This window comes from Lissotriton vulgaris, chromosome 1_1, assembly GCF_964263255.1.
Source record: "Lissotriton vulgaris chromosome 1_1, aLisVul1.2, whole genome shotgun sequence".
Lineage (NCBI taxonomy): Eukaryota > Metazoa > Chordata > Amphibia > Caudata > Salamandridae > Lissotriton > Lissotriton vulgaris.
The window spans coordinates 2,047,591,885-2,047,606,046 of NC_141685.1; the positions used below are offsets into that span (position 1 = coordinate 2,047,591,885).

The 14,162-nt window shown below is 43.7% G+C and overlaps 1 protein-coding gene across 4 annotated transcripts in view; it reads left to right on the forward strand.

Annotated features, from left to right (window-relative positions):
* ABCC9 (ATP binding cassette subfamily C member 9) overlaps window positions 1–14,162 on the forward strand; it is a 915,119-nt gene that overhangs the window by 818,727 nt on the left and 82,230 nt on the right. For all 4 annotated transcript variants that reach the window (XM_086920457.1, XM_086920444.1, XM_086920437.1 and 1 more), the window contains one exon: window positions 4,535–4,613. In XM_086920457.1, coding sequence (XP_086776583.1) covers window positions 4,535–4,613 — 79 coding nt within the window. The remainder of the gene's footprint in view (window positions 1–4,534; window positions 4,614–14,162) is intronic.

Here is a 14,162-nt window from a genome sequence, read left to right on the forward strand (position 1 = left end):
TTTTCTGGTTGCTGAAGGACAGAATATCACTCATGGATGTCCAGGAGAGAATTACCAAACTACTAAACATGATCTCCTAAATATAACACAAACACAGTAGCTGTTTGTGTTCTAAAGTCTCTATGGCACCTAGAACAGTATTGGGGTTATGTCTAATGTGTTTATGCTAATTTAAGCCCTCACCCACCCTTAGATGACAAGCTTCATCATAGGGCCTATTCTCAGACTGCCTGAAAGTAGCAGGGTAGCAGGCTGCACTCCTGTTTGAGAGAAAGTGGAGTACTTAGACAGATGATTAAGTAGGCAGACATACTATGAAGGGGTAGATGTAGGTGTATGCGGCAGAGAGCAGAGTCCAAGCTACTGTTAAAACTACCTCTTGGTGAGTTTCTAAAACAGTTTATTCATTTTCAAATCCCTCCCTCACCAGAATATAATCCATTTAGTGTAGTTGTTTACTGAAGTTAAACACTAAGAAAAGTGCTTATATGTAAACAAGATTTTTTGAATAGCAAAACATTGGAGAGGAAATACTTATCACAACTTTGTTTTCGCTTACAAAATACATAATTGTGAGAGGGTGTGAGAAAGTCACCCTTTTAGCCATGATCACTCCCATTATTTGATTGACACCGAAGGTAACTGACTCTGACTGTGCCCTGGGCTCTGCTTACCAGACCCAGGCCAAGATAAATGGTAATTAGGTCTAGTTACAATTGGTACTAATAGCCTAGCTGTAAGTCCATACTACATGATAGGACAAGTAGGGCTATACAGCCAGTAGACTAATTACACTTAATTGTGTACTACTGTACTGCCTTCTGTCATTTTAAAGACAGCTCTGTCTTTCAGACTGCCTTTACATTATAAATATATGCAAATTCGACTTTGTAATGAAAAGTACTTCCAAAGTGTCAAATATCTTATTTTTACATATGTCACCCCTAATGTCTCCCCTAGGTGCCACAGGTGTGGGGTTCTTTGTAACTATAGGAAGGGACATTATAACATATGTTTTATATGCCCTGGTGTTAGACAGCCTGCCAATTGTGTCTATCACCATAGCAGCACAATGGCTACATAGGAAAACATGGGAATGTTTTATAAGGTATAACCATTGAAAGAAAGGAGCTAAAAAAATACTTCAAAGTATCAAAATGATAGTTACAATACATTCAACAATTTTCCATTGTTAGATTTAATATAACTATCCCAGTAAAGAAGTTATAGAGCTTTCCTTTCTGTAAGCCAAAATCCAGCCTTCCAGCTGCCCTTTCCTGATTGGCCAGCTTCTGCCAGGCTGAGCCAAGCTGTCTTAATGATGTGTGAATTGACCTGATTGGAGACAAAGGATTCCCTGTGGGAGGAGAACTGCAACCTACAGAGTACAAGGCAAGATGGGGGTGGAGTAGCCAAACTGGTCTTCAAAGGGAGAATGACAGTTTAGGGCAGCACAACATTCACCCCCAGCCAGACAGGAGCCCCTGTAGTGAGATTAGTAAAGGGGATGAAAAGGGAGTGTTAGGAATCTTAGCCATACCAGTGGGTTGGCTTAGCCAGAACTACCCATCCTGAAGAAAGTTCCTCAATTTTTTGATTTTGGAAGAATAGTGCTTTCTGGGCCGAGACTATGGAGGTAGTGGTTATACCTGAGGGTGTAACTCTGCATCCCATAGGTCAGGGATGACCCTGTTCTTGTGCCTAGGAACAATGAATACATATGATAGAGCTGCTTGGCAACTCAAATCCCCTGCATGAAACAACAACGAGAAGAACTGCACTGCTGGAACCCTGATCGGCACCCAAAGGGCTGCACACTGAAGGACTGCACCTGCTGCACAATCTGGAACTGCAGCCCTAAAGACTTTGCCTGGTTTTGTAAAGAGTAGATTCCCTGAAGCAACAGGTTAACAGAGCTCACCTGCACCATCTCCACAAAGAAGTCCCCAGCCTGCAGTACGTCCTGTGGACTTTTAAGGATTTGGCCAGGTGCAATTTGCAAAACGTAGTCCCATCATCCCAAAGACCATCTCAAAGCTTCTTGACTGTTGTATTTGTGTTGTGGGCAACTTGGAATCCCAAAAGGACCATCTGGAAGGAGGTCCAGAGGTTTGGAGAAGATTGGAGAATTTTTGTTATAAAGCTCCATAAGGTGACCGACTCATTGATGTGTGTCAAGCCAAGGACGTCGAACTGTAACCCAGAATGGATTTCAGGTTTGTTAGGCTGAAAGCTCCAGAGCTTCAGACTTCCAGGATTTCATCAAAGCCTTGTTGTGACACAAGCTGGTGTCGTCGACTCGAAACCTGGCCTGACGAGGAGCCTGACTTGATGTTGAGAGTAAAGGCTTCAGAAAAACGACGGAGGGTCCATTAATAGTGTCATTAGGAAAGGTACCGGATGGGATCCGGTATTGCACAATCTGATTCAGAACACTTTTCTTGAACAAATCGTACAGATTTCTCAACCACCGATTATGATGCCCGGAAGCCATGCAGGCAGTCCAAGTTGGTTCAGAAAGGCATTGGGACAGCCTGAGTCTTTTGGAGTAAAATCGTACAGCTCTATGGACACGGTTTCCGGACGTGCAATTACGATGACCAATCGGGCAGCCGTTCCGATTCTGTTTGCCCGAGACAAAATGGCTGCCAGAATCTGTCTTTGCGGGACCGTTGTGCCCCCCTCCCCTCACCTGGAGATGTACGAATGTATCCAGTGGGGGTACCCAAGGAACCCCTCTTTCCAACCATGCACAATGTTGGCAGCATCATGGGGTGTCTGCCAAAGGGTGCTGGGTTATCCCCAACCACCCCTTTTTTTAATGTGAGCCTATGTTCTCGTTCAGAATACAGACTCCCATTCAAGTCAATGCGAGTCCAACCGAACGATGTTGGTAAGCATCATAATTGGTCGTCTGGACTTGCAGGACCAATTTGTTCAGAAACTAGTCTGGAACCAATTCATTTGAGACAGTTTCTTAACAACATCATATTCGTAATCGGGCACTAGGAGCAAAGTAAAAATGTTACTACAGCCTCTCACTTAGTGTATCCGACCAGGGCTCCATCACAGTCAGCCTCAAACTTTGCCTTTGTCCCATTCAAGCATGACCAGATGTTCAAAGTTGGTGCTTTTGCTTCTTAAGCACTAAAAAATGTTTATTCTTTAGAAACTTATTTCTCTGGTTCCTTACATTGGATGTTTGTTGTTTTAGTGTCTATTTGTTCATAATAATATAGCATGTTTTTATAAAGTGGGGTTGGATTTTTATTGTGGGTTGTGTCCTACTTATTTATTGTATTTGTGTTATTAAATGGTTTACATACCTTTCTCCTGAATTAAGCCTGCCTGCACATTGCCAGCCACATAGGTTTGAGCATGGGAATCATTTTTTAAGACCTTCACTGAACCTTTTATTGTGTTTGTGGCCTTATTACTAGTGGTACATCCCTACTTATCATCCAATATTAATCCACTTTTGAACAGAGGGACACTTGCACTGAGAGAAACATTATAATCAACTAATTCAGTCAGTTCCACCGAGGTGAACACCATTTCATCCCACAACGCTGAATAACAGACATATCAGCACCGATAAAGACTGGCTGGTGAAAACAATCTTTCCTTAATCCTGCTATAGTAGAGCAGTAGATTAGAAACCAGGTGTGTGCTTGTGAACATGATAAAAATTCAGGCAAAGATTCCAAGAAAGTTTTCACCGCACTTCTATTCAGTCAGACGCCTCCCCTGGCCGAGAAGTAAGGTTCAACATGACTCAGAGAGGGTTCCTGGCAATTTCATAAAAGGCCTGCTACCTCCTTGAGTATCTAACCCAAACCTCAGAGTGGGTTCCTCATTCCAGTGGTCCAACCACTGAGGACCCTACAGACATCTTCCTGTTCTCAGCCAGACATGGTCTTCTTACACTTGGCTTTGTTGGACAGTGGTTGCTCTTCTCTGCAAAGAAAAGGGCAGCAGCATCACAGTTGCTGAGAGTAGCAGAAAGTAGGACAATGTAGGGGCCATGATGAAACCTGTCGAGACAGAGGCACAAGCTTTAGGTAGCTCTATGCTGGCAATCCTTCTTCCTGACAAACTGCAATGGCCTTTACATGTACTGAATCTCTTAGCAGCCAGCCAGAACCAGATACTCTGTCTTTATATATTTGTGGAAATACTGACTGGAGTCATTGACTGGCATTAATATTAGCAGCTCTCACATTGCTCATACACCTAACTTGCTACTGCCTTGCTCCACCGTGGTCTAAATCAAGGCCTGCATGTTGTATGGCCATTAGATTGACATTACTTTAGCAGACTCTTCTGTTCTTGAAATAATGAAGTACTAGCTGCCACAGCCTACATGTTTTACATTTTGAGCATGTTAATATTCACAGACATTTGCCAACTTGACGTATCCTTTGTGCACAATGCTGCGCAAAGTCAATATTTGTCACTAGCAAGCTACTGTCTTGTTGGAATAAGAAACAATGTTAATGAGCATTTTTCTGATAGAAGCGTCATTGTCTTGCAGGTTGGAATTTGCGGTCGCACTGGAAGTGGAAAGTCATCCTTGTCTCTGGCATTCTTCAGGATGGTGGACATGTTTGAAGGTCAGCTCTAGAGATGATTCACTGAGCATGTTCAATCTCACTGTCTTAACTTGCCTTTGAAGTACAGTTTACTGCTTACGGTACCTACAGCACATTGTATATCTTAATGCTGCTTGCGATGAGTCTGGGCTGAAACATTGTGGCTTACTTGAAACGCATGTGGAATGGAAGCCCACACTCCATTGTGTGAGAAGCTACTCACATGCCTGACCACACAGAATTGCACCCAAATTAGGTATGCTGAAGTGGTTTAAAATAATATTTGGAATATCAGTTTTCTTGAGGGTAGTAGTGATGTATACATACACCTTTTAAAAATAAGAGATAAAGAACACGTCAAATTAGCACCGCTGTACTTTGTAATGGAAGTTTCTTGCATACCAATATAACGTATTTAATGTATAATTTACAAGAAGTCTTTCACAAATGCATTTTCTGATTCAATTGCAAAAACGGAGTCCTAATTGTTCAAGAGGAGAACTGTTAATTGCTTGTTTGCAAGTGACCTACCTTAATGAATTAGTTGGTTCCTTTTCAGCTACTTAGTTCTTCTACACGATTTCTATTGTCCTGTTAAACAGTTATTTCTCAGAGTCCACAGAAAAACTAATTGGAACAATAGCTTATATCCTTAATATTCTGGTGCAGTACAGGAGGATCTATGTTGGACGGGGAGGTTGTATGAAGCTCTGGTAAAAAGGGTCATGCTTGGCTATTTAGTGCATGATGCCATTTGGGTTGTTTCAGCTGTTTACCAAAATGACAAACAAGGCAGTGAGGGGGCGATTCACAAATGCAAACTTACATGTGAATACATTTACACATGAAAGTCTAAGTAACTTGACTACTTTTGGCTAGTCACTATCTGCAAGGGCAAAGTTATTCGAAAGTGTAGACTGACACATCCCTGCGCCTTTAAACAGGGGATGAAGTCAATAAATCTGTTACAATTGACTGTAAATTTACTATGACCAACTCCTCCCTAAAATTAAACGGAGAAAAGACAGAGCTCATGCTCCTAGGCCCTACCTCCCCCGTGTCCTTCACCTCCCTGTGGCCCAGTGCTCTAGGCCCCCCCCACCCCTAAGGATAGTGTCAAAAGCTTGGGAGTGTGGCTGGACAACAAACTCTCCTTCTCTACCCAGGCCAAAAAACTGTCCGCCACTTGCTTTGGCCTACTGAGAATCTTGAGGAAGGTTCTCCCGCTACTTCCCCTAGAAGCCAAAAAGGTGGAGGTACAAGGTCTCATCCAGTCTCGCCTGGACTCGAACAATGCCCTATACGTGGGGGCACCCGAGATGACCCTCCGAAAATTGCAGGTCGTTCAAAACTGTGCAGCACGCACCTTGCTGAAAATCTCTTGCACTCACTCGGCCAGACCCGCTCTAAAAAGTCTCCACTGGCTGCCAGTGAGGCAGAGAGTGACCTTTAAGGCGCTGTGCTTGGCGCACCGCGCCTTCTGGAAAACGGCCCCAGGAATCAACACCAACCTCATCATCCCTTACCACCCTAACAGGAACCTTCGGTCGACGGAGGCGTTCCTCGCTGTTGTTCCCAAAGTAAAGCGAGCCAGGTCTGGGGGTAGGCTGTTGTCTTTGAACACCGCCAAGCTTTGGAATGCTCTCCCCATCTCACTCCGGTCCAACCCAGACCTCCTCTCATTCCGTAAAAACCTAAAGACACTGCTGTTTGCCAAATCTGACGCCCCCTAGCTCCCCTCCAGTCACTTCCTGCTTCTACTCAGCGCTTGGACGCCTACGGGCAGCAACCGCGCTTAACAAGTACTTTTATAATTACAATTACTACTAGTGGTGACTTTATTACTGTCTGCACATTTGCTGGAGGCCCCCAAAATCGGGGCAGAGATCTCCCTGTGTTAAAATATACAATTATAAAAGTGTATTACAGTTTAAAACATTATTTCAAGTATTTGTATGTTAAATTCTAAAGTTAATTCATTATATATATTTGTTTTAAATGTAGTACAAATACAAACATGTTATAGTCCTATTCATCTAATTTTAACTTAAATATTTCAATTATTTAAGTATTTTAAAAGCATTTCCCTCCCTAAAGTTCTCTTTAACCCTTCGTTCACCCCTCCTTACTCCTCAGCCAATTTCTCCACTTACATTCATATTAAATAGAATAAAAATCCTGACATTAAGACAGCAGTTGAGGAAAAGAGATCTGAAATTAAGTCTCCTTGAGCCAGCCTTGATGATTGCTACTGTTGACTGGATGGTCACGGAGTTCCCAGAACTAGATGGCATTGAAATATTCTTATATTCTAGGGAAACCAGTGGATCTAAATGTAGAAGCAAAATTATGACAGCAACAGACTCCCAACAAGTCATCACCACCATATGAAGCAGAATCAATAGAGAGCCAGGCAATTCGACAAAGAAGGCCTATTAAAGGTGGTAGACAATTTGGCCCTTATTACAAGTTTTTTGGAATAGGGCAAGCTATTTAACGAATGTGGTAAATATCATAACCCCTATTCCCAGTTTTGAACTGGAAAATGAGGCATAACGTGCTGAATCAGTTTTTAACTTATCAAATTCTACATCTTTTTTACTATTTTCTGAGGCTTTTCCACTGATTACTTTTAGCAGATCTTCCCTGTCGGAATTTATAAGGGGAAACTGCACACAACTTTTAATTCCAACCCCTGTGTGAACACATGTTTGTACAGGGATCTAATTCAGCTGTAATGAGAGCCATAAAATAGAGGCAGGGACAAATTAAGGTCGCACATAACAGTGGAGTAAAATCATCAGGAAGCAGTTGGGACAGCAATCTAATTTAATGCTTTGTTTAATCAATGGCAACCGGCACAGATGGAGTAATGTGGGGGTGGGGAGGGGGTAAATAAAAAATTATAATAAACGTATCTCCTCGCCATGTTCTCCTCGCCCTGCACCCTCCTCGTCCTGTATCTCATCCTTGTTCCTCTGGCCGGAACACAAAACAGGAAGCACACATAAAGCACCCAGGGGCCCCAGAGCCAATTACAATGATGCAATGCAGCTTTGTGATTGGTCTGAGCACTGTGGTTTGGCGCCAGATGGGACTGGGAGCCAAGGCATGTTCTTCACCCAGGCTCTAATGCATCCTGGGTGGAGCATGTGCTCTAAGTGCACATGAAGGTTTGGCAAGCCCAGAGCAGCTCTGTCTGCCATGTAAAACTGTCACACCCACAACAGGAAAAAATAAAATGATAATAACTTTGAGTTATTATAAATTTATTTTTCCTTACACTGCTGAAAAAGTAGTGGGGTGATGCTCCTCCTTCTCAGCGGAGGAGCCGTCACTTTTTGTAATGATGCTGACACCATGACTCCTAACCATCTGCTTTTTCTACCCTTCTCTCTGATCACCTTATTAACTCTGGTTGATATACTATGCCCTTCAAGAGTACATGTTCCACCAATCTGTCTGACAGAACAGGTACAAAGTGTCTGCCAGTATTGAAGAGATAATCATGGTGAGGCTATTACCAAATTTGATATACAGCTGCCTCCAATAAATGATAATTTGACTGCAATACACATGTCTGATCCTAACAAATACAAGTGGAAAAATTAGAATGTTGCATAATACACAAAACTGTGATAACTTCCTGAACCCTCCTTGAGGTGTTAAAGTCTCTCCTTGAAAACTGAAAAGTGAAAAATGCAAACTGTAATTTCTTTCCCATAAGCCCCTGTTGCTTGTTACTCTTTGTTGGTTGTAATACCATCATGTAATTTGGGCCCTACGAATGGCCCCATGTGCAGAGGATGCTACTAAATTGCCAGCGATCCTTCTGCCACCTGCTAAATGCTGACTCTCTGTAAGTGAAGGTACGCCCACTGGTTTAAGTAGACAAACAACTCTACCGCAGACGTAGACCACTGTGTCCTTTGATGATAATTTGCATGGGGTGAACATGAAATCACCACTACATACCATTTGAATAGGGAGTTTCCCCACATCCTTTATCCTGCTCCCCTCTCTCAAGGGACCAATCAGTCTTTCACATACCTTTTTCATCAGATGACATAGATTGCAAGGAGCCCCTCCCCCATTACAAACTATTACAAATAACTGTTTTTTGTGTGGTACCACCCCAGATTTGTGCCTTGACTGTTTTTACTTACGGTAGAACTGTGTACATTTTACTCATGCCAACCAGTGGTAGGGTGCCTGTTCTTCCCCTTGCAACATGATTAAATTGGCATACCCTAATTGACATATTTAACACTAGCATCCCGTCCCGACCTTGTCCGGGAGCAACAGGCTTCCCCGACCCCCGCCCGCCCCGACATTGTCCAGCAGCCCGGGCCCCCGCCCAGCCCGTCCCCCGCCTGCCCCGACCCCCGCCTGCCCCGACAAGGGTCCCCTTACCTGAGCCGCCGCTCCTCCCGCCTGTCCGCTGCTCGCACCGGCGCTGGCCTGTCCGCTGCTCCTCACGTCACTGCTCCTCCCCCGCGCCATGTCCGCCGCTCCCTTACCTCAGCCGCCGCTCCTCCCGCCTGTCAGCTGCTCGCACCGCCGCTGGTCTGTCCGCTGCTCCTCAATCACCGCTCCTCCCCCGCGCCATGTCTGCCGCTCCCTTACCTCAGCCGCCGCTCCTCCAGCCTGTCCGCTGCTCGCACCGCCCCTGGCCTGTCCGCTGCTCCTCACGTCACTGCTCCTCCCCCGCGCCATGTCCGCCGTTCCTCGTCGCGCATCTTGGCGCTGCTTCTCCCCGCGCTCCTGATGTGAGCACGCACGTTGCGGCCGGCGCTACTTCGGAGGGACTACTTTTTTTTTTACTTTAAATTTTTTAAATAACTTTAAAAAAAACATTTATATAGCCTATAACCATCTACACACCCTGACGATTCCAACGGTGTATCGGGTGTGTGGATTGGCGCTGTGGTTCCCGAGTTTACCCGCCTCAAAGGCTGAAAGTTCTTCCTTTATTATAGTAGTATAGATACCTATAAGTCCCTAGTATGTAGCGTTCAAAGTGTACCAATGTCTTGTAAATTAAATGTCACCCGTGGGCTTCAGCATTCATTGTGCCTCCCACTGCGGTGACAATGCAACAATGACTGCAGAGCTGCCACGAGTAGCCTGGCTGCGTAGGTCTGAACCTCAAATTCGACTTGTCAAAATAACACCTTTTGACAGGTCTAATACTCTACTTCAAAATATTTATGTCACCCCTGATTAGAGCCATGGTGCTCAATAAGGCAAGGTGCGTAATATTTTAAAGTAGGGCATGTAAGAGTTTAATGTTAAACGTGTCATTATAAAGTTTAGGCCCTAAAAGCCATTTTCACTACAGCAAGCTTAGCTGTTCCATATGAAAGTACAACAGTAAATTTAATATTGCTACCGCAGCCTAGGAAAAAGCTACCAAGTTATTCGTAGACTTTAAAAAAATATATAAGATTTGTAACAAATATTTTAGAACAGGTCCCTTTAAAATGTTGGTTGTTACCTACCCAAAGCCTTTAGAAGCCCAGTTGTATGAGCTTTCAACTATCACCTAGGAGCTGAATAGCCACTTTAATAAGGTGTGAACCTGCTCCTAGAGTTGAGACAAAGACCTTGGATGTGGAAAGGTGTTTTTTTCTCTGGCAGGCTGATCATCTGTACTGTGCCCAGTAACTTAATTAACTCCAAAGGGACCTACTGATTCACAGGCAGATGTAGCTAGCATCTGGGCCTGTCCCTTTCCTTTGTCCCCTAGGCAGCCAGGCACCAGACCCAGTGGAAGAGGAGATGCCCCCAGAACTAGTTTTGAGTGACGGCAAAGAAGGGGGTGATCATTTACCTGGTCACACCTCTAGGGTGGGTGCAGGGGCTCTGCACAAAGGAAGAAAGGTTCTGCCATGTTGGTTTTAGTCAGAGAGTGGCAATGTGGGACCGTTTACCAAAAAACACACATGAAGTGCTGTAAAAGTGGGAACTTCCGTTGAGGCATCTCCTACTGTCTGCCACGCAGATTGTTTTTCAGCTTTGGAGGCAGGCATTGCGGAAGATGGGCGGGTGGAATAGATCGACTCGGGAGACTCCTCTATGGTGCTATTGGTGAGTCTCTCCAGGTTTCGTGATTGGGACAATATTGGGATTGCTACCCTGGGGGACGTCATGCAGGGCACGATTTTAAAATCCTTTCAAGATATCCAGAAGAATTTCCAGATGCCAAAGACTCAATTCTTCAAATATTTTCAATTTAGGCATACCATCTCCCCCAGCTTGGAGAGTCTGGACTCACTGCCGGAGTTCAACACAGTAGAGGCTAAGGTATTTATGGGGGACCCCCTAGACCATAAGATCTCTAAAATTTATCAATCCCTGGCTACACATTGTTTCCACTCATTGCATCATCTGAGGGAGGCCTGGGAGGGAGATGTGGGTCAGATGGAGGAAGAGGACTGGATAGAAGCTTTGGCTTCCCTGTGCGGGGCGGCTATTGCGGTGAGCCTGTGGCTTATTCAATTTAAATACCTCCACAGGGTATATTTTACCAGGCTTAGGCTCTAAAGGGCGGGCTTGGTGGCATCCCTGGTGCGTCTCCGTTGCGGGCACGAGGAGGGGACCCTGCTACACACTATTTGGCACTGAACAGCGCTCGCACGATTCTGGAGGGGGGTTGTGGCCTGTCTCTCTGAAGTATTGGGGTGGGAGCTCCCTAATTCACTGAAGCTTGTCCTCCCCCATGTGATTGAGGGGATCAGGAGCAACATCTATAAGCGCCATCTTATGCTCCTAGGCTTTACCTTAGCAGAGAGAGATATAGCTAGAGCCTGGAAGAGTCTTGATTTGGAAAAAAGGTCTGGACTTTTGTATGGGCCTCGAGATCCCCATCTTTGAAGATGGAGGGTGCCCCCGGAAGCACTATAAGATCTCGAGGCGCTGGGCCAATTATCATTGGATGGTGCTCGGTATCGACACAGCAATAGAACATAGCAAACAGGAACTTGAACAAATAAGGATTTTGGAACAGGCAATAAGAGACCTTGATTCCCTGGCAGACGCAAAAACCTGCCTAGAAAAAATTGATCGTACTATAAAAGACTTTGAGGCCTTTGAGATTCATAAAAAAACAACGAAAGTCACCAAAGACATTAAGAATTATAATAAAGATAAAACCTATCCCTACCTCCAGGAGGATTTTTTCACCACAGGTGCCGCGGATCAACAACAAAAGTTTCCATCAGGCACCTGGGGTAGGTTTAAGAACAGGGCTCCTGTAACTTTTTCCGTTTCCTCAGCTGAATCAGACGGCTCTGACGGCTTAGAGGGCCCCAGCACCTTAAATTATAACAACCCTCATTTTTTAGGCAGAGGCCAACAGAGGAATCAGGATCCCCCGAGGGGCAGAGGGCGAGGGAGAGGGAGACCCAAACCGAGGTACAATTTCAACCCGGGAGAGCGTCAGACCAGGAATCGCTTTTACCAATGGGGCAACCAATATTAGATAATGTACCCCCAATCCAACCAAATATGGAAACTATACCCATATTCAACCTCTCTAGTCACCAATTAAACCCTACAGATGTCTCTCTGCTGAGTAGGGGACTTTCTTTTGTCCCAACTGAGAAACCGAACTGGTTTAATATTCAATCTGAAATGTTTTCTTTTTTTCGTAAAATAAGACTACAAACTTTCTTTAAAGATAGAGAAGCTGCCCAAAAACAGAGCATTACTGGCTTACGACCGCCTTCTTCTTTTAATCCTACCAGCAGTGCTATGCCACCTGAGGTTTTAACTTTTGAGCACTTAATCCTCAGGGATCTGGAAAACATTAAAAAAGATTACAGGTTCACACCTTTTAACATCAGTAAAGAAGAACGGGACAGCCTCATTGAACTTAAAAAGAATGATAAAATCGTGATAAAACCATGCGATAAAGGAGGCGGTATTGCTATTCAAGACCGTACCTCCTATGAAGCGGAAATTTTCCGCCAAATAAATAACAGTCTTCATTATGAAAAACTAAGACAAAATCCCACTAAAGAAATTGGTGACTTAATCCAGCAGATCACCAAAGAAGCACTAGAGGAGGGATACCTAAGTAAAAACGAGTTTTTGTTCCTTAACAATAAGCAACCCCGAATCCCAGTGTTATATACACTCCCTAAAATTCATAAAAATCAGGAAGCACCACCGGGAAGACCAATCCTTTCAGGATGTGGTTCGGTCGTGGAACCTTTGGGCAAATATATTGATTTTTTTATAAAGGATTTGGTGAAAGACACAGCCACATATGTTAAGGATACCACGCATTTAATAAGTCTTGTGGAATCATACCCATACGATCCTGACTCACAAATTTTGGTAACTCTAGATATAGAGTCATTATATACTAATATACCTCAGCAAAAAGGAATGGACGTGATTCGCAGACATCTGAATAACCGTCCCGCTCCACATCAGGTCCCCACTGATTTTATAATGACTCTATTAGAGATTGCCCTAACCAAAAATTACTTCATTTTTAAAGATTCCTACTACAGACAATGTAAAGGGACCTCTATGGGAGCCATTTTTGCTCCAAATTTTGCTATATTGTTTGTAGATGACTTGGAAACCAATGTGGTATTGAGTACTACTAACCCTTACCGAGAAAATGTTGTTAATTGGCACAGATACATCGATGATGTACTAATGATTTGGAAAGGTGAGGAGGAGACATTGGAGGAATACTGCTTGTGGTTAAACAACAGCCAATCAGATCTCAAATTTACTTACAATTTTGATAGATACCAAATTGATTACTTGGATGTAACAATCAAATGTCACGAGCAACAACTGTACACTACCTTATTTAGGAAGCCCACTGAGCGGAACACGCTGCTACAGTATCAAAGTGCACACCCAAGGGCACTTAGGGACGGCCTACCTTATGGCCAGTTCCTTCGAATCAGACGAAATTGTAAATTTAAAAAGGATTTTTTTCAAGAAGCAGAAATGTTATGCTCTAAATTGATGACCAGAGGCTACCCCAGGAAGTTGGTACGGAGAGCTATGAAGCGTGCGTGGTACACGCATAGGGAATATCTGTTTGAGTCTAAAAAGAGAGAGCCCTTAAACAGGATAACTTGTGTAACAACTTTCAATACTGTCAGTCATAAGATCTGTAAAGCCATTAAAAAACACTGGCCTGTTCTAGCCCCTCTTGAACTTGAGACTGGTATCCCTTTATTTTCCTTTAAAAGGGGTAATAACTTAAAAGATCATTTAGTGAGAGCTGCATGTTGTGAAAAAAATAAAACTACAACTATAGAGACCTATCTAAATTTACCACCAATTATAGGGCACTATAAGTGCAACAATTGTACTGCATGCCTGTTCACGAGCAATACGAAATGTTTTGAGTATGAAAACTGCAAGTATAATTTAAAATCTTTTACAAATTGCAACTCCAAAAATGTTGTGTATTGTATTCAATGCCCCTGCAAAAAATTGTATATCGGTCAGACTACGCAACAAATCAGGATGAGAATTTCTCAACATCGGAGCCGAATACGATGCAAGGTACTTACTGCGCCCCTTGTTGAACAC